General features: G+C 46.3%; 1 protein-coding gene across 1 annotated transcript in view; it reads left to right on the top strand.

The window, feature by feature from the left end:
* KIZ (kizuna centrosomal protein) overlaps positions 1 to 27,578 on the top strand; it is a 340,495-nt gene that overhangs the window by 185,119 nt on the left and 127,798 nt on the right. Inside the window, 2 exon segments of the mRNA XM_029596786.1 lie at positions 15,121 to 15,271; positions 20,584 to 20,749. Of these exon segments, the coding sequence (XP_029452646.1) occupies positions 15,121 to 15,271; positions 20,584 to 20,749 (317 nt within the window).

The raw sequence follows: 27,578 nt of genomic DNA, 5'->3' as shown, positions 1-27,578 counted from the left end.
AATTGAATTCATTGCCTCTAATATCAACACTGAAATTCCATCCATTATTCTAGGGGATTTCAACCTTCATATAGACTCCATCCCCCTCACTACTGCTTGCGAAACCTTCCTCACCTCCCTCCACGCCATAGGACTTAAACAGATCATCTCTTCACCAACCCATCGAGCAGGACACTCCCTTGACCTTATCTTCATAAACCAGAGGTTTCTCCCCCCACACCCCCCCTCCTGCTCCCCAGTCCCCTGGTCAGACCATTTCCTAATCGAAGCATCACTTACTCTCAACATACCTCCCTCACCCAAGCCAGCACATAACACAACCTTTGTCTCCAGAAAACCCTGCTCTAGCGAGGAACTGTCCCAAGCCATCTCTAATGAATTACCAAACCTTGACTGCTCCAACCCTGAAGTCGCCCTCTCATCCTGGAACAAAATCACTCTTGATATTGCTGATAAACTATGTCCAATATCCAGACGCGAACTGAAACAATCGACCACAAACCGCCAGCCTTGGTACACACCTGAGCTGAAAACCCTAAAACACAAGCTTAGGCACTTGGAAAGAATCTGGCGCAAGGCCCCATCCCCCCATAACGCCTCCACCTACAAATCCGCCCTTCATCTATACAGAACCTCCACCCTTAACACCAAACGCAACTTCTATGCCTCCAAAATCCATGAATACATGTATAACCCAAAGGCGCTGTTCACCTATGTCTCCAACCTTACAAAGTCACCCCAAGCTGCATCCCTCGACAGCGACGCCTTCGCCAAATGTGAAGAAATTGCCCCAATTCTTTCTCAATAAAATCTCCAACATCCTTCTCAGATTCCAATACCCCACAACCACAACCCTCCCTATCTCCTCCCCCCACGCCAACCTCATCACCTCCACACTTGAAAGTCTGGAGCCCACCTCACCTAAGGAAGTCGAAGCAGTTCTAAAAAAGCTCCACCCAGCCTGTCACCCATCTGATACCATACCCACAAAAAGCCTCCTTTCCATCCCAAACTCCATCGCCAAACCAATTGCCGACATCATTAATTCATCCATCTCATCAGGATGCGTCCCCGACTCACTCAAACAAGCAATTGTCAAACCCCTACTCAAGAAACCCTCTCTAGACCCCAAAAATCCTTCTAACTTCCGTCCAATCTCTAACCTTCCTCTCATCTCCAAAGTCATGGAAAAAATTGTCAACGCACAACTCACAGAGCACCTAGAAAACCACAAAATACTGCACCCCACCCAATTTGGTTTCCGCAAACATTTCAACACGGAAACCCTCCTCCTCACCCTCTCAGATCACATCCTCAGAGGCATGGACCAAGGTAGAAGCTACCTCCTTGCCCTACTAGACATCTCCGCGGCCTTCGACACCATTGATCACAACAAACTTCTCACCCGACTGTCCGAAATTGGCATCTCAGGCACCGCCCTCCTATGGTTCAAATCCTACCTATCCAACAGGAAATTCTCCGTCAAAATTGGATGCGCTGAATCAGCACCCTACCCCCTGTCCCAAGGCGTCCCGCAAGGTTCCTCCCTCTCCTCCACCTTATTCAACATCTACCTCACCCCCCTATGTCACCTACTCACTGACCTCGGCCTCAAATTCTACCTCTACGCCGATGATGTGCAAATCATCATCCCTATTCAGAATTCCCTATCCAACACCCTAGCACACTGGAAATCTTGCCTCTCCTCCATAAATGACTTCCTCACACATATCCACCTCGCCCTCAACACCTCTAAAACTGAACTACTCCTCATATCCCCACACCAACCCCCCAAACCCCTAATCTCCAACGACCCTGCCTTTAAAGTCACGTCATCGCAAACACACGTAAGAGACCTTGGGGTTACCCTGGACCAGCAACTAAACCTAAAAAAACATATTAACTCCATCCTCAAAGAGGGATTTTTCAAGCTAAATATTCTAAAAAAGCTGAAACCCCTCCTCCACAACCAAGACTTCCGGACTGTCATTCAGGCCACCCTCTCTTCAAAACTTGACTACTGCAATGCCCTCCTCCTTGGACTCCCCTCCTCCTCCATCAAACCCCTACAAATGCTCCAGAATTCCATTGCTAGAGTCATCACTAACACCAAGAAATTTGAACATATCACCCCCATACTCAAAGACCTTCATTGGCTCCCCATCACATCCCGTACCCTCTTCAAAACCCTGTCCATTATCCACAAATCCCTTTACTCCCATAACTCTGACTGGCTTGATGACCCGCTCATCTTACACGCTCTGACCGGCCCACCAGAACTGTCAATAAAGGTACCCTTACCATACCTTCCCTTAAAAAAGCCCACCTCTCTTCTACAAGGGATAGAGCAATCTCCATCGCAGGCCCCAGGCACTGGAACTCCCTTCTGACCCCCCTTAGACTCGAATCATGCTACGCAAAATTTAGAAAGAAACTAAAGACCTGGCTCTTCCGAATAGCCTACCTCGAATAGACCTCTCTTTCCCGCTCCACCCTGCCCCCTCTGTCCTCTTGACTAACACAATTGATCCACAGCCCTGTATATAATGTATTTATAATGTATTTATAGTTATACTCCATACTGTACATAGTTCATCACAGTTTACTGTCCGCTTCCTTGCCTTTATCTCCTCAGCAGCCTATGCTATGCCCCCTCCCAATACCCCTGTTCATTGTATTTCCTTTCCTCCTTTTTAGTTCCAATGTAAACCGGCATGATGTTTGCATACTAATGCCGGTATATAAAAACCTTAAATAAATAAATAAATATTTAAGGAAAATAAGATTAACAGAGAAATTCACCCATTTATACTGTGAGTTACACCAACTTAATATTCTTGTTTCCAACTACTTTAGGATTTTCAAGATTGCATAGGAGTATCTAAATGTTTCCGTAATTGTTCCGGGTCTGCAAATATAAACTTTGCATCACCGCGAGATATCAAACAACGACAGGGGAAACGCAATAAAAAACGTTCTCCTCTCTCTACTACTTCTTTCCTCATTTCTAAGAATTTTTTTCGCTTAATTTGCGTTATCCTAGCTATGTCTGGGAATATACGTATTGGCTGGCCAAAGAATTTCACATTCTGAGATCTAAAATACAATTTTAATACATTATCTCTTTCTATCCTAGAGGAAAAATGAACAATTAATGTTGCTTGTAAGGAAATGTCCATCTCTAATGACTTTTCTAAAAAATTTGTAATGTCCAAAGTTTCTTCCTCTGATACTTCTCGATTTTCTTCCCGCTTTAATTTTCCCTTCTCACGAGCTCGCTGCTCTTGATAGTATACAGTTACTATTGCTGGAATATTCTCCGATGGTAACTTTAATATGTTGACAAAATAACTTCTTAACAAATCCAAAGGTGTTTGTAATTTCGTTTTTGGGAAGTTTAGAAGACGTAAATTTGCTCTTTTTGATATATTTTCCTGGAATTCCAATTTGCTTTGAATCATTTTCTCCGATCTTATAACATTTCCTTGTATTTTTTCTATCTCTTCCACCTTATCTTCCAATGTTACCACTCTTTTCTCAACCATACTCATCTTTTCTTCCACTTTAATAGTTTTATTCATAGCTTCTTTCACAGTTAGCATTGGTGCATTTATCGATTTTTGCATCACAATCAAGATGTTTTTTATTTCCTCCAACGAGGGAGCTAATGTAGAAGTAGTATTGAGGAGAGAAATGTTGCTCATTGCAACTCCTACCTCCGAAAGTCCTTCGCCGCTAGACTTTAGCTCTCCTGGGCCCTGCTGTTGTTGGGCCTCTTTCTCACGCTTCCTGGAGCCCGGTTCCTCCGGACTCACCGAGGAGAAGTCCCCATCTCCTCTCTGGATAGCGTTCTCCAAGTCAGTTGTTCTCTTTGGCGGGTCTGGGATCGTTGGACATCCCGGGCTTAGAGATGTCTCGAGGGACAGGGGCTATGCTGCTGCTCCAACACGGCCCCAGCGTCCAAAACATCCGGGTCCAAAGATGGCGTTTGTGCGAAAGCAGCTTTAATCCTCATCTGTCTCAAAGAATCAGGAGTAGAGGTAATTTCTCGCACCCGAGCCTTCCTCTTAGTGTGCGGCATTTTCACAAAGAGAAACGCCAAGAAAATAAAATCAAAAGAAGAATTTCTTAAGAGTTAGCTGGGAGGAAAATAGCAAGGCGAGAGCTACGATCTGCACACCCTCACAGTTCGGCGGCCATCTTGATCTCTTCTATATATATATATATATATATATATATATATATACTCCAACCTCTTAACCTTTCAGAGTCTGTATCCCAAGTCCTGTTGGCTTCACGAAAGCCTTCAACGAGATGAAGGTCTTACGCTCTAAATGGAAGAGGTTTATGGTCTGGTGCACTTCCGTGTCCTTAGACCCCTTCACTTGTTCCACTGCGAGGTTCCTAGACTATCTCTGGCACCTGTCAGAGTTAGGCCTAAAAACTTCCTCTATCAGAGTGCATGTTAGTGCAGTGTCTGTGTACCATAAGGGTATAGGAGAAGTTTCCAGTTCAACACAACCCTTTGTATCACGTTTCATGAGAGGCTTGCTTCATTTAAAATCTCCACTGCGCCTTCCTGCCCCTGGTTGGGACCTTAATGTGGTTTTGGGACGGCTCATGAAACCTCCGTTTGAGCCTCTCCACTCCTGTGATCTCCGCTATCTCACTTAGAAGGTAGTTTTTCTTCTTGCGATCATGTCCGCTCGCACAGTTAGTGAATTACAGGCATTAGTTACCTACCCGCCTTACACTAAAATTCTGCATGACAAGGTAGTGCTTCGCACTCACCCTAAATGTTTGCCAAAGGTAGTGTCGGAATTTCATATTAACCAATCTATTATCCTACCTACCTTTTTTCCCAGGCCCCATTCGAACCCAGAATGCAGAACAGGCTCTGCATTCTTTGGACTGCAAACATGCTCTAGCTTTCTGTCTGGACCGCAAGATGGCCCACAGGAAATCCACTCAATTGTTTGTTTCTTTTGATACCATCAAATTGGGAAATCCTGTGAGAAAGCAAACCCTCTCCTCCTGGTTGGCAGAATGCATTTCTTTTTATTTCTTTCTTTTTATTTATTTATTTATTTAAAAACTTTTTTTATACCAACATTCATTTTCATATCACATCAGTTTACGATTAACAGAGGGAACTAAAACATGGTTTGGAAAGGGAGAAATTCAAGTGACATATAACAGGGAGATGAAAGAACAAGATGGGGAGAGTAGAGGAAAGTCAGGTCCAGGAGGACTTAGGTTGTGCGCTTAAATACGAGATCGATGTAAGCGGAACTATATATACAGTTCTGTATTGCCAGTGATGGGATACCCCGAAAGGAGGAAACCTAGATGGCTTATCTATCCGGTTTCTTTAGGAGGGAGGGGGGACCCTTTGGAAGCGAGAAATAAGGACGTGATATTTAAGTATAGGCCAAGCTGAACAGCCAAGTTTTCAGTTTTTTTTTAAGGTTTTTGGACCGTGTTCTTGGCGTAGTTCGAGTAGCATAGAGTTCCATAGCGTTGGTCCCGCAATGGAAAAGGCGCGTTCTTTGGTGGAGATGTGGTGTGTGAATTTGTGGGAGGGGGTAGACAGGGATCCTTTTTAGGCAGTTTTAGTGGGTCTATTGGATGTATGGTATGGTAGTGGAGGGAGTCATCAAGCCAGTATATATTCTGATAGTGTAGAGTTTTGTGGATGATTGTGAGGGTCTTGTGAAGTATTCTGGATGGGATCGGGAGCCAATGTAGATCTCTGAGGATAGGTGTAATGTGGTCAGATCTCCGGGAGTTGGAGAGGATTCTTTCAGCTGCGTTTTGCAGCATTTGGAGCGGTTTGATGGAAATTGCGGGGAGGCCTAGGACAAGGGAGTAGCAGTAGTCAATTTTGCTAAATAAGGTGGCTTCAGGACGGTACGGAAGTCATTGTGATGGAGGAGAGATCTTAGTTTCTTAAGGACCTGCAGTTTGTAGAAGATTGACAAACTTAAGAGTAGTAAATCACCTGGACCGGATGGTATATACACCTCAGAGTTCTGAAGGAACTAAAAAATGAAATTTCAGACCTATTAGTAAAAATTTGTAACCTGTCATTAAAATCATCCATTGTACTTGAAGATTGGAGGATAGCAAATGTAACCCCCATATTTAAAAAGGGCTCCGGGGCGATCCGGGAAACTACAGACCGGTTAGCCTGACGTCAGTGTCAGGAAAAATAGTGAAAAGTATTCTAAACATCAAAATCACAGAACATATAGAAAGACATGGTTTAATGGAACAAAGTCAGCATGGCTTTACCCAAGGCAAGTCTTGCCTCACAAATCTGCTTCACTTTTTTGAAGGAGTTAATAAACATGTGGATAAAGGTGAACCTGTAGATGTAGAGTACTTGGATTTTCAGAAGGCATTTGACAAAGTTCCTCTAGAGAGGCTTCTAGGAAAAATAAAAAGACATGAGATAGGTGGCGATGTCCTTTTATGGATTACAAACTGGCTAAAAGACAGGAAACAGAGAGTAGGATTAAATGGACAATTTTCTCAGTGGAAGGGTGTGGGCAGTGCAGTGCCTCAGGGTTCTGTATTGGGACCCTTACTTTTCAATATTTATTTAAAAACTTTTCTATACCGTCGCTAAGTTATATACCATCACAACGGTTTACAAATAGGCACATAGACTAAGGCAAGTAAATGTAGGATATCGTACATTCTAACAGGTGCCAATAAAGTTCAGTTACAATTTCATAAATAAAATCATTATTTGAGTAATGTTGGTCAAGTCAGGTATATTATTGAGTTACTATCTCTTTGAGATATTACTTCTTAAATGTAGGATTGAGTAAATTCATTCTCATCTGCATTATCCTGTACTTTCATTCTCTCTACCCTCCACACTCTTTAGTGAAGACGTTTTTAAAGAGCCATGTTTTTAAATTTTTCTTAAATGTTATGAGATTATTTTGTAATCTGAGATCAGGGGGCATCGTGTTCCATGGTATGAGCCCAGCCAGTGATAAAGCCCTTTCTCTCACTTGGGTTAATTTTGCTGACTTTACTGAAGGGATTGTTAGTAGTGCTTTGTTTGCTGAGCGGAGGTTTTTTGTGGAACGTGTACACATAAGGCTGTGTATATATTTATAAATGATCTGGAAAGAAATACGACAAGTGAGGTAATCAAATTTGCAGATGATACAAAATTGTTCAGAGTAGTTAAATTACAAGCAGATTGTGATAAATTGCAGGAAGACCTTGTGAGGCTGGAAAATTGGGCATCAAAATGGCAGATGAAATTTAATGTGGACAAGTGGCAAGGTGATGCATATAGGGAAAAATAACACATGCTATAGTTACACAATGTTAGGTTCCATATTAGGTGCTACAATCCAAGAAGGAAATCTAGGTGTCATAGTGGATAACACATTGAAATCGTCGGTTCAGTGTGCTGCGGCAGTCAAAAAAGCAAACAGAATGTTGGGAATTAGAAAGGGAATGGTGAATAAAACGGAAAATGTCATAATGCCTCTGTATCGCTCCATGGTAAGACCGCACCTTGAATACTGTGTACAATTCTGGTCGCTGCATCTCAAAATAGATCGGTAGAGAAAAGTTATAAATAAATAAATAAATAAATAAATAATTGCAATGGAGAAGGTACAGAGAAGGGCGACCAAAATGATAAAGGGAATGGAAAGACTAAAGAGGTTAGGACTTTTCAGCTTGGAGAAGAGACGGCTGAGGGGGGGATATGATAGAGGTGTTTAAAAACATGAGAGGTCTAGAACGGGTAGATGTGAATTGGTTTTTTACTCTTTCGGATAATAGAAAGACTAGGGGGCACTCCACAAAGTTAGCATGTGGTACATTTAAAACTAATTGGAGAAAGTTCTTTTTCACTCAACGCACAATTAAATTCTGGGATTTGTTGCCAGAAGATGTGGTTAGTGCAGTTAGTATAGCTGTGTTTAAAAAAGGATTGGATAAGTTCTTGGAGGAGAAGTCCATTACCTGCTATTAATTAAGTTGACTTAGATAATAACCACCACTATTACTAGCAACAGTAACATGGAATAGACTTAGTTTTTGGGTACTTGCCAGATTCTTGTGGCCTGGGTTGGCCACTGTTGGAAACAGGATGCTGGGCTTGATGGACTCTTGGTCTGACCCAGTATGGCATGTTCTTATGTGGTGTTGATAAATTTTTTCATGTTTATATACACGTCGAGAGTGACCCCTAAATCCCTGATGTGCTGGGGAAACGGGGAGGGTTGAATGGTGGAGAAGAGGTTATGGTTGTTAGGGGAGATGAGAAGCAGCTCTGTTTTTGTATTGTTTAGGGCGAGGTGGAGGATGTAAGGAGGCGGTTGATGGATGTAAGGCAGTCATCCCAGGTTTTGAGAGCTTTAGGTAAGGTTTCCGTGATGGGGATGAGAATTTGGACGTCATCCGCATAGATATAGTACATTAGTCCGAGATCCGCAAGGAGTTGGCAAAGGGGTAGAAGATAGACATTGAAGAGAGTAGGGGAGAGGGAGGAACCTTGGGGGACTCCAAGGGTTATGTTAATGGAGCTAGATTCGTGGTTGCCAATTTTGACCTTGTAGTGCCTGTTACTGAGGAAGGAGTTGAACCAGTTGAGGGCCATTCCGGAGATGCCTATTTCGGCGAGGCGATTGATTAGAATGGAGTGGTTGACCGTATCGAATGCGGCGGAGATGTCTAGCATGGCAAGGATGTAAGACTGGCCCTTGTCGAGACCCATGAGTAGGGTATCTGTGAGGGAAATTAGGAGGGTTTCCGTGTTGAAAGATTTGCGAAAGCCGTATTGTGATGTAAATATCGTGTTATGTTTTACTAGGTGATCCGTGAGTTGAAGGTTGACCACTCTTTTGGTAAGTTTGGCAAGGAAAGGGAGGTTGGAGATAGGCCGGAAATTAACAGGGTCAGAAGGGTCGAGGTTAGGTTTCTTTAAAATGGGTTTGAGGGTGGCTAGTTTCCAGGCTGTGGGAACTTGTCCTAGGGAGAGGGAGCAGTTAATGATTTCTGATAATGGTTTGGCAATGGTGTCTGGGATGGCAAGAAGAGATTTTGTTGGAATGGCGTCATCGGGGTGAGAGGAGGGTTTCCTTTTCTTTAAGTGTTGATATCTCAAAAGAGGAAGTGGGGTCAAAGGAGCTGAAGGGGTTGTTTGAGTTTATTTGGGAGGGGTGGGGCATTGAAGAGGAGGGAGGGAATTGAGACATAAGTTTGTCCACTTTGTTGTGGAAGAAGAGTGCCAATTCATTACATTTGTTAATAGCCACGTTCTCAGTGATGGGAGGAGATGTTGCTACCAGCAAGCAGGCGTTCCGCTATAAGACTGTGTAAAAGCACACTCGGTCAGGGCCATGGCGACATCAGTAGCACACCTCCGTTCGGTGTTGCTTGCTGATATTTGTAAGACTGCCATCTGAGGTTCTCGCCATACTTTCACAGCCCATTATTGCTTAGATGAGGCTGGCACACAAGATTCCATCTTTGGCCAGTCCATTCTACGCAACTTGTTTTCAGTTTAACTTCCCAACATCCTTCCACCGACTCATTCAGGGTTCAGGATGCCCTCCTAACCAAATTTCCATCCCTGTTGTTGTGCCTGTTGCAAGTCTTTGGGTGCATTTGGTGCTTTGCTCGGGCATCCTCAGCTCGATACTCACCCATATGTGAGGACTACCGTCCTGCTTGTCCTGTGAGAAAGCAGAGTTGCTTACCTGTAACAGGTGTTCACACAGGACAGCAGGATGTTAGTCCTCACAAAACCCACCCGCCACCCCGCGGAGTTGGGTTCGTTTACGTTTTCTTATTTTATTTTTCGCACATACTTTTTACTATGACGAGACTGAAGGAGGACCCCTGCTGGATGCAGGATCAGTGCACTGCTGGGCATGCCCAGTAGGTGCCAGTCAAAGTTCTAGAAACTTTGACAAAAGGGTTCCGTGATTGGGCTCCATCCTGATGATGTCACCCATATATGTGAGGACTAACATCCTGCTGTCCTTTGAGAACACCTGCTACAGGTAAGCAACTCTGCTTTTTCCATTGTACCGACACCAGTATAGAGTAATCCTGAAAAATTAAGTTGGGGGCACCCTCATATGTAATGGTGCAATTTCTCCTGTAAGCTTGAACATCCATTTTGTGGGCCAAATTAAGAAATTTAACAACGACCAGATGTAGTCTGTTCCGCTCAGCTGCTCTCTGGCCCAGGCAGTGAGCCCTCTCGATTCTAAAGTTGCCATGTTTGCTGGGAAGATCAAATATAAGCGGCAGTAAGTTTTCTAAAACATCAGCCAGATCTACCTTTCGGATGCTCTCTGGGAAACCAATAAAACGTATGTTTCCCCGTCGAGATCAATGTTCTTAGCCTGTTTGTCTGATTCTGCTTTTAATTCTGCCAGCTGCGTTTCAAAATTGCTTTCATGATCCTCAATCCCCAAAATTTGCTCTTCCACCTCCTTTATCTGTTTCATCAAGTCTGCAATCCACCGATTTAGTTCTTTGAATTTCTCATATAACTTATCAATCTTCACATCGAACACTGCAACAACTGCCACTACCACTTTGTTTATCTTTAAATCCTGAGCTTCAGGACAGTGGAGCGCTTGATGCTGCCGCCATTTTAGCATCTGCCGCCTTACAGGTAAATTTTAAAAGTAGCATGCGTATTGCATGCCCAGTACGCGCCCATAAACGCATGTACTGGGCACGCAAGCAAAAATATGCTTAATTTTATATTGTGCATGCAAGTACACACATAGGGGGTAGATTTTAAAAGAAGCGCGATCAGCCTACTTTTGCTTGCGCATCAGACTCAAGCAAAAGTACGCTGGATTTTAGTAGATACGCGCGGAGCCGCGCGTATCCACTAAAATCCTGGATCGGCGCGCGCAAGGCTATCTATTTTGTATAGCCTGCGCGTGCCGAGCCGCGCTGCCTCCCCCCGTTCCCTCCAAGGCCGCTCCGAAATCGGAGCGGCCTTGGAGGGAACTTTCCTTTGCCCTCCCCTCACCTTCCCCTCCCTTCCCCTACCTAACCCACCCGCCCGGCCCTGTCTAGACCCCCCCCTTACCTTTGTCGGGGGATTTACGCCTCCCGGAGGGAGACGTAAATCCCCGCGCGCCAGCGGGCCTGCTGCGCGCCGGGCCGCAACCTGGGGGCGGGTACGGAGGGCGCGGCCACGCCCCCGGGCCGTAGCCACGCCCCGTACCCGCCCCCAAAACGCCGCCGACACGCCCCCCGGAACGCCGCGACGACCGGGCCCGCCCCCCGACACGCCCCCCGACACGCCCCCCTCCGAGAACCCCGGGACTTACGCGAGTCCCGGGGCTCTGCGCGCGCCGGGAGGCCTATGTAAAATAGGCTTCCCGGCGCGCAGGGCCCTGCTCGCCTAAATCCGCCCGGTTTTGGGCGGATTTAGGCGAGCAGGGCTCTGAAAATCTACCCCTTATCATTTAAAATATCCCTACTGCACATATGTGTGGAGCCGTTATAACAAGTCTCTGCATTGCAGTTTTGTGACCTTGAAACCAAAGTTCGTGTTTCTCTGCAAGCTATTTGTCACTGCACAATACGTGCAATTGAGATATCACTGCACAATACGTGCAGTGATATCTCAATATCACTGCACGTATTGTGAGGCAAAAGCAGTCTTGGAAAACGCAAAAATTAGCTTCTCTGGAGGGAGGGACCTCAGAACTCAGCAAGAAGGCGTCTTACTCTTCCATCATGTCACGTGATTCCTCAGGCATACAGTTTAAATGGAAGCATTTCTTGTCCTGATGTCAGTCAGATTCTTTGAACCTGTTCACCTGTGATACTAAGAATCTGCTTCATTATTGTTCTCCCTCTCCTCATCGGGTCTCAGTGCATCATAAGTAAAATTGCATCTTAGTGTCATCGTGGTTTTCCACTCTCAAGCGGATGGGGAAATTGATCTCCTTACTTCCTGTGGAATCAAAATTCATGAAGTGTAGATAATGCAGCACAGAAATGTATTAATAAATAATTAAGAGATTGTGGCATACAATACCTCCGGTTGCAAAGCACAACTGATGAAGCCTCCCTGTGAGCCACAGGTCTCCTTGAAATTTTTGATGTGGAATGTGGTGTTCTTAGCCACTATCCCTTTAGCTAGAAGAATCAGTGAACTAGAGGCATTAGTTTCATATTCTCTATGCCTATAGTTTGTTTGCAGTAGAGTAGTTCTCAGCATCCACCCTAAGTTTCTACCTAAAATAGTTTCTGCATTTCATTTCAGTCAAGCTGTTGCTTTGACCATGTTCTTTCCAAGATCACTTTAACACAAAACACAGACGACCCTCCATTCACTGAACTGCAAGCGGGCCTTAGCCTATTACCTGAGAAGAATTCAGCCACATAGTCAGGCTTTGCAACTGTTCATATCCTAATAGACTGAGTGTACCTGTTGCCAAACATACTTTGTCCAACTGGCTAGCGGACTGTATCGCACATTGCTATGCATTAGCTGGCCTTCAGATCAGAGACTCTATCAATGCCTATCAAGTAAGAACCATGTCTATTTCAGTTGCTCACTTAAAAGCTTTCTCCATTAAGGGCATCTGCAAAGCTGTTTCTTGGTCATCAGTTCATACCTTTCCTGCTACTGTCTAGACAAACTCTCTAGAAGTGATAGTAGCTTAGGGCAAGTGGTTTTGTGTCGGGACAGAGAGGTTCATCATCCATGCAGTAAGGCCTCTTCTGGCTCTCTCTGTGCTAAGCTGAACAAAGATTCTGCAAGCAGGACTCTCTTTCTTATGGCACCAAGTTCTAGATCTGCTGTAGCACCAGTGTTGAGCAAGATGCTGAAGCGCTGAGTTCCAAGGCTAGGCTACTCCGTGTCACTCTCTTGAGTCTTATCTCTCCCCAAGGTTCGTTTGCATTGAAGAAGTGGCACCTTAAGCCAAGTTGTCCACCTCTCTGGTGAGTCAACTACCTAGCTAAAGCTAAGGTCTGTGAAGGACTGAAGAGCTTATGAGACAATGCACATATGGGAATTCCCATGCATGCTCAGTTTTAAAACTTTACAGAGCTAGAGAAATGGGCCCATTCAGAATCATTGGATTACATCACCCATGTGTCGAAGATAATTCGTTCTGCTGTGTACGGAGAACCTCGTTTACGGAAAACAATTTCAAGAAAGGAAAAACTCCTTCATTTTGATTTTACATCTGTTATGTGTCCAATAAGCACACCAGCTGCTTCATGTTCAGATACATAATACTATTACAAGGTTTACTAAAAGTGTCTGGGAACAATAAATGGTAGCTGCAGCTATCTGTACTAAGATGTTGCTCAAAGCAGTTTAGGCCCAAATAGTTATGTTTGAACCATCCTTCCAGCAAAATTAAATTAAATTCTTTGATGCTGGCCTTCAAGGCCCAACACAAGGACCATGGAACTGAGTAAACTGTTGGTGGCCAGGCAGCTCCAAAAAGGCCCTCAATCTATGTAGCTTCTTGGACTGATATTAGGCCCATTAGTCGACAGAAATTTCACTCCCTCTGCTTTAGTCAAATTCAAGGCTTAGGGGCAGATTTTAAAAGCCATATGCGCGTAAATGGGTTACGCGTGCCAGACCTATTTTCAAAAGGCCCTGCGACGTGTGTAAAGCCCAGGGATGCGTGTAAGTCCCAGCGCTTGCAAAAAGGGGCAGAGCATGGGCAGTCTGGGGCAGGGGTGGGGCTGGAGCCTCCAGGCACAGTGGCCATTTGCTGCTGTGCCCGGGATCGCCCGCACAACTTGCACCTGCCCAAGGCAGGCGTAACTTTAAGTTAATTTTTTTAGGGGGATTTAGCTTAGGGCTGGGGGGGGGGGGGGGCGGGAGAGTTAAGGGAAGGGAAGGTGGTGTGGAGGGGTAGGGAACAGAGGAAGGCAGCACAGCTTGGCGCACAATTGTGCACCCCCCTTGTGCGCGCCGACCCCGGATTTTATAACATGTGCGTGGCTGCGCGCGAATGTTATAAAATTGGGCGTACATTTGTGCGCGCCTGGTAGCGCATAGGTTTTTCAATCCGGCCCTTAGAGCACTTGAAGGATTCTAAAAGAGTTGACGCCAAACCTAGAACACAGGCTGCAATGCATTAGCACAGATCTTCACATGACTATGATAACTTGGAGGTTTGTCATCCAAAGCAACTGTGTCTAAAGGTGAACTGAGCCTCCAAGGCATGAACACCACTGAACCTATCTCCTAAGAGCCATACAAAGACATCCAGTTTTCTATGACCCTGGTGCTGTCTTTGATTTTTTTGAGATGGCATTAGATAGAAGAATCACTGAAGTGTTCACATAACACATTAAATGTGTTACAATCCAAACAGCAAATATCTCAATGCTGCTTGATGTGTTGAGCATTCCACCTTTCAGCACATCTGTTATAATGCTGATACTGGTCTGGCATCCTAAGCCTTTCTTGCACTATCCTCACCAAGTATGAGTTGAACAGGTGCAGAAATGGGAAGTTGCGATAGAGATAAGAGAGGGTGAGTGTAATAGGGAAAAACTGACAGGAAGAGATGGGGAAGGAAAGAACTGGCAGTGGGAGATGATGAATGGGATGAGAGATTAGCAGTGGGTGATAGAGGAGGGAGTGAGAGGTAAACATGGAATAATAAAGAAGAGGGGTAGAACCTGGCAGGACAGATGGAGGAGGGAGAGAAATTGGCATAGATGGAGGTCTGTTGAGGTGGGAGAAGGGGCAGCTGCAGGAAAGAGGAAGAAAGTTGTCTGCAGATGGAGGCACAAGGGGAGACAAGCAGCTGCAAAGAGTGACCAATGGGAAACCCAGCTCCCCACTATACAGAGGTTAGACAATGTTTATAATGTCTAAAAGTTGAAAGCAATTAATTTTGTATAATTTTGTTTTATTCTGTAATTTTGATTTTTTCTGTGCTTAATTAATCAGGGTGTACCTTGAAAACTATGGAAAGATCCTCAGCACTGCCATGAAACAGAGTCACTTGACCCATATTTGTGGGCTGTGGCACTGCTGTCATCAAATTACATAATACAGATAAGCAATTTTGCTATATTGTATTTTTCATGCAATTTTCTATATGTTTTTCTATTTTGCAGCTCCAGCTCACGGACTAATTTTTCTATATTGTGGGAGCGATTATGCAAGCATGTTATCTTCTTGAAAGAGTATAAAATTTTACCCAAGGATGTTATAACAAAGATGTTTGGATCCTTGTTGATGACTAATGACAATCAAGAAAACAGCAAGGTTAGAATGCATGGTAATTTAATGACTGTTAGATACCAATAAAATAGTTTTTGTAGTTTTTTATTATATTTAAAAATCTTTTGAGTGGTGTGTTGCCATTATATGCATTTACATTTTTTATCTAAATGCAGTACATTTACCACTGTTAGCTTTTCCTAGCTGTTTTATGAAACAAAGCAATATCTGTTTATTAGTAATCTTGAAGAAAGTACAATTGTGATTACTGTGAGAAATTAACTACTGTAAGGTGATTCATAAGTGTTACAAATGGCAGATACTGTGACTAGATACAGAGTAGAAGGAAAGAGTGAGACTGGATAATTACTATTCTTTTTTTTTTTTTTTTAATTAGTTTTAAGGTAACAAAATAGTGATACATAATAGTGATTTATAACTGATACAATGCCAAGAAGTACACGAGGACCATCAAAAGAAATGCATAACTTAATGAACTTCAAAGTGTCCCCCGACATGCCTACAAGAAAAACTGCATCAGTTCTGTTCCTTACAATTGGGTTTTGTCATTATAACCCAGAACTCCCAACCCCTCCTCTCAACCCTCTCCCAACCCCCCCCCCCACCGCTAGCATACCAGATGAATAACCAGAGAGACTATATAACAATTACATGATTCAACAAGAAAAACTTGAGTAATTAAAGAATTGGATAATTAACTAGTGACTTGCTGTTTTTGCCATACTAACCTAATTACTATTCTTAAGTAGTTGAGGCACTATTATTCCTTCTGTGTCCCTTTTTTTTACATCTTTTTATTAGCATTCAGTCATGAATAGAAGAACATGAATAAATCCACATCTGATGGATGATACAGGAAACATTTAAACAATTACAAAACAACTTTAGTTTATAATACATCACAAGTCCCCATCTAAAATTGGGGGGAAACTCAAAGAAATTAAACAAAAAAAAAAAACCCAACAAAACATAAGTTGGCAACCATCCAAGCAGAGTACTAAAACAAAAATATTAACCCCAATATCTCATTAAGCATTTATACAACTTTGTTATTAAGAAATGTTTGTAGATGAGTAGGGTCTGAAAAAATAAATTATTATCCTGATAGACCACAATACATTACAGGGAAAGTTTGGTTTTTTTACTTTATTTTTATTGAATTTTTTTTATTTAAATACATTGAAATTAAACAACATAAGGCAAAAAAACTATAAAAAGGAAAATACAAGGAAAATAAGAAACAATTTCACATGACCCCATCTATGGTGGGTAATAAGGAAGAAATGTAAAGAAGAAAAAAATAAACAATTCTATAACGTATTATCCAAGTGTACTCACCATCCCAGAGTTGGTCTAAAAAGATAAACTTATTCGTCTGTTAAACTACCTCACATTTAGAGGGAAACTTGAGAAAAAAGGAAACACAAGTAGCGAGAACATGTTACTTCAAATTAAGGAAAAGCTTACTCTTTTCTTGGGTCTCCCTGGAAATATCAGGGAATATTTGCATTTTTTAGCCACAACATTAAATATGTTTGAATTTGAAATACTGACAACAAAGTTTTTATTAGATTCTAACATAAATGAAACAATAAGAGTAGCACAGGTAGGTATAATGTCCTAGAATCTCTGTAAAAAAGATGATAGATTAGAATTTACAATAGGTTGCAACAAATCAGATGAAACATTTTTAACATTAGAAGTTTTCTTTATTAACATCACGAACATAATACCAATTAGAAAGAAGAAACTCTCTTTCTGGAGAAAACTGCAATATTTCAGTTAGATATTTTTTAAGTAACTCAATTCCTGACAAAAGTCTAATCTTGGGAAAATTTAAAAATCTAATGGGCGGATTTTGAAAGCCCTGCGCGCGTAAATCCTTCTGGATTTACGCGTGCAGGGCACTTGCGCGCGCCGGCGCACCTATTGGGGTAGATTTTAAAAGAAGCGCGATCAGCCTACTTTTGCTTGCGCATCAGACTCAAGCAAAAGTACGCTGGATTTTAGTAGATATGCGCGGAGCCGCGCGTATCCACTAAAATCCTGGATCGGCGCGCGCAAGGCTATCGATTTTGTATAGCCTGCGCGCGCCGAGCCGCGCTGCCTCCCCCCGTTCCCTCCAAGGCCGCTCCGAAATCGGAGCGGCCTCGGAGGGAACTTTCCTTTGCCCTCCCCTCACCTTACCCTCCCTTCCCCTACCTAACCCACCCACCCGGCCCTGTCTACACCCCCCCCTTACCTTTGTCGGGGGATTTACGCCTCCCGGAGGGAGATGTAAATCCCCGCGCGCCAGCGGGCCTGCTGCGCGCCGGGCCGCGACCTGGGGGCGGGTACGGAGGGCGCGGCCACGCCCCCGGACCGCCCCGGGCCGTAGCCACGCCCCCGTACCCGCCCCCAAAACGCTGCCGACACGCCCCCGAAACGCCGCGACGACCGGGCCCGCCCCCCGACACGCCCCCGACACGCCCCCCTCCGAAAACCCCGGGACGTACGCGAGTCCCGGGGTCTGCGCGCGCCGGTAGGCCTATGTAAAATAGGCTTACCGGCGCGCAGGGCCCTGCTCGCGTAAATCCGGGCGGATTTACGCGAGCAGGGCTCTGAAAATCCGCCCCACTTTGCATAGGCCGCCGGTGCGCGTAAAGCCCCGGGACGCGCGTAAGTCCCGGGGCTTTCTAAAAGGGGCGTGTCGGGGCGTGGCTGGAGAGACGTGGCGTTTTGGGGGCGGCGACGCGGGCGTGGTTTCGGCCCGGGGATGTTACGGGGGTGTGGCCGCGGCCTCCGGACCAGCCCCAGGGACCGGAACACGGAGCGGGGCTGCCGGCCGGCGCACGCAAAGTTACGCCTGCTTTCAGCAGGCGTAACTTTGCCGACAAACATAGGGGGGGGGTTTAGATAGGGCCGGGGGGGTGGGTTAGGTAGGGGAAGGGAGGGGAAGGTGTGGGGAGGGCGAAGGAAAGTTCCCTCCGAGGCCGCTCCGATTTCGGAGCGGCCTCGGAGAGAACAGGCAGCGCGCGCTGGGCTCGGCGCGCGCAGGTTGCACAAATGTGCACCCCTTTGCGTGCGCCGACCCCGGATTTTATAAGATACACGCAGCCACGATAATACTGCACTCTCGATCATCAGCACTGTAGATTGTTTGCTCATGAAATCTTCTTCAACTGCTGCAGGGGAGAGCTGTTAGTATAATGTGTCACTACCTCCTCCTGCATGCTGTTGCAAGCCATCCCCTTCCCTTTCACTTGTGGTTGGCTGACTTAAAGACTGTGCTGCGTCTGTGTCTTTAGCCTTAACCACCTGGGATTGTTGCTTCCCCTTACATCCATGTTTGGTCTTGCCCTGCACCGTTGATGGTGCCTCCCTATCTTGCCCTGCACCATTGACAGTGCTTCCCCGTCTTACCTGTGAGAGGTAGTGGTGTATGTGACCCCTGATCGCAGAAAATGTGATTGGATGCTGGAAGCCATGTTGGTGCTTCACCGGGGCAAGTACCTTATTAAAAGAAAGCACCTTGCTCCCACATGGTTTTGCACATTGTCAGTTTGTTGCCTCTTGACACTACCCCTCTTTCTCTCTCTTTGCGCCTCCGTGATGCCTCAGTCTATCACGCCAATGAGGCAAACTTGCTCGTGCCCGACGGGGAACACTGCACTGCTGCCGACCTTGATCACCAAGGCCTGCACTCTAACTCCTCCCAAAAAAGGACGCTACTGACGTGCAAGCCCCGATAAGCTGCAAACCACCGAAAGCAGACTGAGCAACCGAGAGAGAACCGTCCCACAGCTCTGCCGCCAATCCAACTGCCGATGATGCTCTGCATGCTGCTCTGTCTGAAAAGGAAGGTGGTGAGGGTACATGGCAATTTAAAAGCAAACTGGCATCATCAAAACCTGCTAGGCCTCCTCTCCTCCTGTGCCAACGCACTCAGCCACATCATCACAACCATCTTGTTAGCGCAGGAGGGGGGAGGGTGAGAGCCAGCATCTGCTGCACTTGGTAAGGGGGAGGAGCAGAGGCCACGAACATAGCACCAAGCTAGTTATAGGCTCCAGGCAGCTGGCATGGGCCCTATGATATTCTTTCCAAATTACTGTATGTGAAGTAGAGGTTAAATTATTTTCCCATTTTAAAGCATGAAGAGTATTTTGGAATTCTCTGAGGGGAAAACACGTGAGACAAGGAGAAGCATAGGAAGAAATGAGTAGGAAAAGGGTTTAGAGATACGAAATGGTGCTGATCCAGAGGAAATACAAGCCTGGGAGAAAATCATGGCAGTTTTATAGAAAGACTGAAAGATCCATAACAGAGTGGATAAGTAGAAATGGGAAGACGTACAAGAAAGATATGGAATATTCTGATGTATTTTATCTCTAAATTTAAATCAACAGTGAATCTTGTATAGTTTGTGATAACAGCAAAAGAATTCTGATTTATGGCTGCAGAGACATCCCTATCTGTGTCCTTCCTGATTTTTGTTAATTTATTTAGAATTATAAATTTCATTTGAACAGTTTTTATAACTTAATTGTAATCCGCAATGGACAAAATAAAATTGTGGAATGTAATGATTTGGGAGTTATCTTGTATTGATTGATTGAAAGAGGATAGTATGAGCTGGAGTTTTAACAAGGTATTTTTATTATGTTTTGCATTTTATGTATTTTTTTTTGTTTTTTATTTAGCGTTTTATTTTGTGTTTGTTGGTTTTAACTATGTTGTAATATGATATTTTATAATTTATTTGCATTTACTTTTAAATTTGAATCTTTATTATTTTTGCTACATACATGCTGTATTAATTTTATTATCTCATTTATGGATGTTTTATTTTGAGCTGCCTAGAAAGGTTGATAGTGCAGTTAAGAAATATTATAAATAAATAAGAATGGTTAAATAAATTTTAGAAATAATATAATACCTTTCCAGTTCCTGTATAAGACCTTTAGTAATTTAATGATGCAAATGGACGGAACATTATTGCAGACCAGGGTTTCTCAAAGCTTTCTTAGTGACCCTATAGCCACACTATTTATTCAGTGTAAATATTCTGAAAACTAAACTGGCTGTAAGATCACTAAGATAGCTTTGAGAAACCCTGGTCTGCAATAATGTTACACTAATGTCATTTACAAGTGCATACATTGGAAACCTAGTGTATACATGCATATTCATTGTGGCTATCCTGAACACCCGATTAGCTGTGGAGCCACCAGGTCAGGTTTTGGAAGTCCTGTTGTGGACTTTTGTGTTTTCAATCAAAATGTATATATGAAAAGAACAGAGCTGCAGTTCTGTTATTACCGTAATGCCTTACTACCATTTCTTAAATGTTGCAGACTAAAGCATTGTTAAAGAAGACCCTGGCAGAAGAGAGTGAGAGTGACTTTTCTATTCATAGAAGTGAATCTGTGAGTAGCTTGCCATCAATCATGAATGACAGCCATGAAATAAAACCATCGGAATGGGCACAATGCCTTGACAAAAGCAGAACAAAGGAACAAGGTAACTATTGATGTAAGGTTCTGCCCCTATATGAATAGTTGCATAGTCATTTTTTTCATTTGTTTGCGAAGATATACTTATCAGACACTGCAGTAAAGATTGTAGGAACCCAGGTATAAATAAACTGATTCACTTTACACAAGCCCACTGGTGGAATTGATAGGAACTACAAGAATATTAAAACAACAATAAAGGATGGAGGATTTCCAAACACTCGCTGGGATTCCCTTTCCATATTTTTGCAAATGGAAAGTGGATCACATAGTGAGAGAACTACCCTTCAAAACTTAAAGCAGTACTATAGTTGGTAATTTAGTTGACAGTTAAAATTAATTTATGCTTCCCGTTTTCTGATTTGTATTTATTTCATGAGCAGAACCATCCTTTTTGGCCTCTCTCACCATTGTGAATCTAACATAAATTGGAGTGCCTCTGTACTAAACCTAAACAGACAAAAACACTGATTTATGTAAAAGAAGAAAGTGTGAACTTAGGTAAAGAGTTTCCTTTTTATTTTAAATACCAAATAGGTTAAAATTAAAAAAAAATGCTTAAGAAAAAAATTAAAGGTGACTTAAGAATGAGATTCAATCAAGAACTAGTATAATCCAAAAATCGAGGAAAGCTATATTGAGAAATATGGCTAGCTTTTCAGTTTTATTTTAGTTTTTAAATTATTAAACTTGATGCAGGTAGCTAAACAATCAGCCAGTCAGCAAGGATTGCTGCAGTGATCACTGAAGCATACCTCCTTAGAGTTATTTCAGAATAGAACCATATTCTGTGTAATTACACTCTTATTACGGAAGGGGTTCTGTGTTTGCTTATTTATTTATTTAATACATTTCTATTCCACCTTTTGCAACAAAATTGTACAAGGCACATTACAATTCAAAAACCAAATAATTGAGATAAACACATATAAAGCAAAATAAAATAACAATAGAAACAACTAAAACAAAGTATCCCTAGTTCCATTACCCTCTTATCCCTAGTTCCATTACCCTTGTTTTATTGTAACTTTTTGCCTTCCTCTATGTTTATGTTAATGTTATAACCCCTTGTTCCTTGTAAACCGATATGATATGATCTGTATCATGAATGTCGGTATAAAAAAGCACTAAATAATTAAATTAAATAAAATAAATAAGTATTAACACATAATTAAAATACTGTATGACAATCTTAAATATAGGCTGCACCCCTAGAAAATGCCATTGGATATGCTTCTGCAAATAGATAGGCTTTCAGTTGTTTATTAAAAGTAAGAATATCAGGTATTTGACTTTGGGCTATGATAAGCTATACTGAAACACTGGTCTGCATACAAAAAGGCTCAAACATGTATGGTCTGCAAATGAAAATCCTTAACTGCAGGAATCACCAACTGATGTTCATTGATTGACCGCAGGTCTTGTGGATGCACATATCTTATAATAGCCTTTCTCAAGTATTCAGGACTCTCTTCTTGCATAGCTTTAAAGACCAGCATAATTTTCGATTGCTCTCATAATCATAAGAATCCAATGAAAAGCTTTAACAATGAGTGTGATATGTTCATGATACTTCAAATTAAAAAGGAGGGAAATAAAAAAAAAAAAACCACCAAAATCTCAAAAACAAGTTGGTCCTACAAAATTGTATCACGGTGTCAGCAAGCCTGACAGTATGCCCTTAAATGCATGGGCCACCTGGTCAGTTCAATCATTCACTTGAGAAAAAGCAAACTATTTTTCCCTGTACGTACCAGGATCAGTCCAGACGGTGGGTTATGTCCCCCGTCCAGCAGATGGAGTCAGAACAGAGCTCGAGAGTGGCACCTCATAGGCTAGCGCACCCTCTGCTGGAGCCCAGTATCTTTCTGACTCCAGCAGATGTGAGTTGGGGAAACCAGAGCTTCCCCAGAGTGACAGGTTTTTGGACTTATTTTGCTCTTCTTTGAGTTTCTCCCTGTCATTTCTTTCTTCTGTTAACAGGTTGGATCAAGTTAGTTGAAAAAAAAAAAAAAAAAGTTTTCAAGGCAAATTTTGTCAGGTTAATTTTTGAGGAGGCGTGCCTTCCGATTTCTATTCTGCCTCCTCCTGCTGTTCTCTACTCACGTTTTGGGTAAGTTTTGATTTTTGTGCTTTTGCCTTTCAGCGTTTTCAGCCGGCAGAGCCGGCTTCTGCGACTTTTACTGTCAGTCCCGCGGCCCGGCACATCTCTCTCAGGCCTGGGCGCGCCGGCAGGGATTTTTCCCGCCGGTGCCTGAGGACTGTTTGGGCGGGTTGTGCAGGCCTTTTCGGCCCCCCCGCGGTGCGATCTTTTTTTCGGCCCCCCCCGAGGCGTCCTTCTCGTCGCGGCGTTCCGATGCCGCGCTTTTCTCGTTGCGAGACCTGCGGAGAGCAGGGGTCTCGTCTCTCGAGGGAGGGGGTTTGCTCGCGCTGCCTTCCAGAAGAGGAAGACGCCGCGCACGGCTCGGGTTCGCTCCCGACGCCCCCCTCCCCGCAGCCCGGGAAGCGTGGGCCGGCCATTTCCTCGCCGAGGGCGGGAATGGCGGCCATTTTGGAGGGGGATCTTGGCGCGGCAAGCGCTCAGGAGGAGGAAGCTACAGCTCGGGGCGTACCTCGCCTCCCTCGTAGCTCCGAGGAGGGCCTGCCGGTTCGTCTACCTCAGGAGGCCTCTACTTCGGGCACGCCTCCCGGTCTGCCGTTTTTCTTGCCAGATTTTATTTTAAAAATGCATATGGCATATTTACAGGGTCTGGCGGATCCGGGGGGTGCTCCAGCAGGTCCTTCTCCTCCCAAGATCCCTAAGCTAGCTTTACCACCCTCCGGGCCTCGGATTCCGGCTGGGGCGGTTCCAGGGACCTCTGCTCTGCCATCCCCGCCTCGAGCTGTGGGAGCGGCTTCCTCGACGGGATGTGACCCCGCGGACCCTCCGGATCCGGCGCAACTGGATGGCCAAGCGGAAGGCGACGACCCGCGCGCCCTACGAATCTTCCACAGGGAAGAGCTGCAGGATCTGCTCCAACAGACTCTGCAAGAACTGGATTTGGATCCGCCGCCGGACCCTCCGGCACCGGTGGCTCCGGCGGTTGCGACGTGTTCCAAGAAAGGTGATCCAGTTCTAGCCGCCCTCAGACCTCGGGCGAAGGCTTTCCCGGTGCATGAATCCTTCCTGCAGCTACTTACGGGGGAATGGGACGCCCCCGAGGCGTCATTGAGGGTCTCCCGTGCCATGGAAAAATTGTATCCGCTGCCGGAGGATTTCTTGGATCTCGTCCGGTTTCCCAAGGTGGACTCGGCGGTATCAGCGGTGACGAAGAGGACGACGATCCCGGTCACTGGCGGTACGGCCCTACGGGACACGCAAGACCGCAAGCTGGAAACGTTCCTCAAGAGAGTGTTTGAAGTCTCGGCCCTAGGCATGCGTGCCGTCATGTGTACTTCGTTGACTCAGAGGGCTAGTCTGCTCTGGGTTCAGCAGCTCTTGACGTCTCAGCAGTTGCCTCCGGATGAGGCCGCTCAGGCCAACAGCCTAGAATCTGCCATTGCATACGGGGCGGATGCTCTGTATGACCTCTTCCGTGTGCTGGCCCGGTCCATGGTCTCGGTGGTGGCCGCTCGGAGGCTGTTATGGCTTCGAAATTGGTCGGCGGACGCCTCTTCTAAGTCGAGTTTAGGATCCCTGCCTTTTCGGGGGAAGTTTCTCTTTGGCAATGATCTGGATGAAATCATCAAATCGCTGGGAGAAAACTCAGTGCATCGTCTACCCGAAGATAGACAGCGACCCTATCGGGCGTTTGCCTCCACCAGAACCAGAGCTAGGGCACAGCGACGTTACCGGTCGTACCGGCAGCCGGGCCCTCGCGCAGCCCCCAGCAGGCCACAGCCTTGGTCGCGTTCCTTTCGCGGGCGGAGGCCCGCGAGAGAGGGCTCGGGGCAGGGGAACCCCCCGCCAAATCCACCCAATGATGCCAGAGCGGCCCACTCCTCCGGTCCGCCCATCGGGGGTCGACTCACGGAATTCTTCGAGGAGTGGGCACATATTACCGCAGATCAGTGGGTCCTGGACACCATCCAGCACGGCTACGCATTGGAGTTTGTCCGTCCGCCACGGGACAAGTTTCTCTTCTCCCCATGCGGCTCCGAGCTCAAGAGAATGGCGGTCCAGCAGACTCTAGACTGACTCCAGGATATAGAGGCTATTGTACCCGTCCCCTTCGCCGAGGTGGGCTCGGGGCATTATTCCATCTACTTCGTAGTTCCCAAGAAGGACGGTTCGTTCCGGCCCATACTGGATTTGAAGGAGGTCAACCGGTCCCTGCGGGTCAGCCGTTTTCGCATGGAGACACTGCGGTCGGTAATTGCCGCAGTGCACCGGGGAGAGTTCATGGCTTCCTTGGATCTGACGGAGGCGTATCTACACATTCCCATACGTCCGGACCACAGGCGTTACCTTCGCTTCAAGATTCTCGGACAGCATTTCCAGTTTCGGGCCCTACCCTTCGGACTTGCGACGGCTCCTCGGACCTTCACCAAGATCATGGTGGTAGTGGCGGCGGCCCTTCGAAAGGAGGGGATCTTAGTGCATCCCTACCTGGACGACTGGCTGGTGCGGGCAAAGTCCTTCTCGCATGGACAGGCCTCGGTGGCCAGGGTCTTAGAGGTTCTGCGCTCCCTGGGTTGGGTTGTGAACCTCCACAAGAGTTCCCTCGTTCCGTCTCAACGCTTGGACTTCCTGGGCGCGACCTTCGACACGCAACAGGGCATGGTGTTCCTGCGGTCAGACAAGGCCCTCTCCTTAAGGGAGCACATACGTCAGTTCGCGTCCTTGGGGGAACCCACCGCTTGGAATTATCTGCAGCTCCTGGGTGTGATGGCTTCCACGATCGACATGGTGCCCTGGGCATTTGCACACCTGCTTCCCCTGCAGGCGTCGCTGCTTTCTCGTTGGAAACCGGTCTCACAGGAGTATCAAGTGATTCTGCCTCTTCCTCAGGCGGCTCGGGACAGCCTCAAGTGGTGGTTGGTGCCGTCCCATCTGGCTCGCGGCGTTTCGCTCGAAATTCCCACTTGGGTGGTGGTGACCACGGATGCCAGCCTCGTGGGTTGGGGCGCCGTCTGCGACCGCAGCGCCACACAGGGACTGTGGACCTCGGAGGAGTCTCGGTGGCCAATCAATCGCTTGGAGACCAGGGCGGTACGACTAGCGCTCCAGCGTTTTCTCCCCTTGGTTCGGAACAGGGAGGTGCGGATTCTTTCCGACAACGCGACCACCGTGGCTTACATCAATCGTCAGGGCGGAACGAGGAGCGAGCACGTCTCCGCCGAAACCACTCTCCTGATGGCATGGGCGGAACTCCATCTCGCCCGGCTCGCGGCCTCGCACATTGCCGGGGTGGACAATATCCAAGCGGATTACCTCAGTCGGCAGCGGCTGGACCCTGGCGAGTGGTCTCTCTCCGACAACGCGATGGAACTTCTTGTTCACCGCTGGGGGACGCCGCGACTGGATTTAATGGCGACGGCTGCCAACACAAAGGCCCCGCGCTTCTTCAGTCGCAGACGGGAGCGCGGCGCGGAGGGAGTAGATGCTCTCGTGCTGCCGTGGCCAGCGGACCAGTTGCTCTATGTCTTTCCTCCCTGGCCCCTAGTGGGCAAGGTCATTCGCAGGATAGAGAACCACACGGGCCTCGTGATTCTCGTGGCCCCGGAATGGGCGCGACGTCCCTGGTTCGCGGACCTGCTCCTCCTGGCGGTGGACGGACCGATTCGTCTGGGTCACCTTCCCCGGCTCCTGCACCAGGGTCCGGTATTTTTCGACCAGGCAGAACTCTTTTGTCTTGCGGCATGGCTTTTGAGCGGCGCCGCCTCCGCCGCAGGGGATATCCGGAGGCGGTGATCTCGACGATGCTTAAGGCCCGCAAGACTTCCACTTCGGTTGCCTATGTTCGAGTGTGGAAAGTCTTCGAGGCCTGGTGTGCCACTCATGAGGCCCGGCCCACGGAGGCGACGGTTTCTCTAATCCTTCAGTTCTTACAGGATGGTTTGGATAAGGGCCTCGCGTATAATTCTCTCAGAGTGCAAGTAGCGGCCTTGAATGTCCTGGTACGGACCACGGCTTCTCTCCTTCAACATCCGGACATCGCCCGATTTCTGAAAGGAGTTCAGCATTTCCGGCCTCCGGTCAGGGATCCCTGCCCGTCGTGGAATCTTAATCTAGTGCTCCGGGCCCTGGCGGGGGCTCCCTTCGAACCTCTCCAAGGTTCTACTCTCAAGGATCTCACCATGAAGACGGTCTTCCTCTTAGCGATATGCTCCGCCCGTCGTATCTCGGAACTGCAAGCGCTATCCTGCAGGGAGCCCTACCTACGTATCTCGGAGGCCGGGATCTCGCTTCGTACAGTGCCTGCCTTCCTGCCGAAGGTGGTTTCTCCGTTTCATTTGAACCAGACGATTGAACTCCCGGCATTCTCTACAGAGGAGTCTCGGGCTCTCCGACACCTGGACGTGAAGCGAGTGCTCCTCCACTACTTGGAGGTTACCAATGACTTCCGGGTCTCCGATCATCTGTTTGTCCTCTGGTCGGGACCTAAGAAGGGTGCCGCCGCGTCAAAGACGACCATTGCCCGCTGGATCAAGGATGCCATCTCGGCAGCCTACATTGGTTCTGGTCGGGATCCACCCAGGGGCGTCCGAGCTCACTCTACTCGCTCGCAGGCAACTTCCTGGGCTGAGTCTCGCTCCGTCTCGCCACAGGAGATTTGCCGGGCGGCGACATGGAAGTCGCTGCATACGTTCGCCAGGCACTATTGGTTGCACCTGGCTCCTTCGGGATCTGGCCA

The sequence above is a fragment of the Rhinatrema bivittatum genome, chromosome 3 (assembly GCF_901001135.1).
Source record: "Rhinatrema bivittatum chromosome 3, aRhiBiv1.1, whole genome shotgun sequence".
NCBI classification, from domain to species: domain Eukaryota; kingdom Metazoa; phylum Chordata; class Amphibia; order Gymnophiona; family Rhinatrematidae; genus Rhinatrema; species Rhinatrema bivittatum.
The sequence above is the reverse complement of the archived record's forward strand: the minus strand, read 5'-3'. Positions and strand labels throughout refer to the sequence as shown.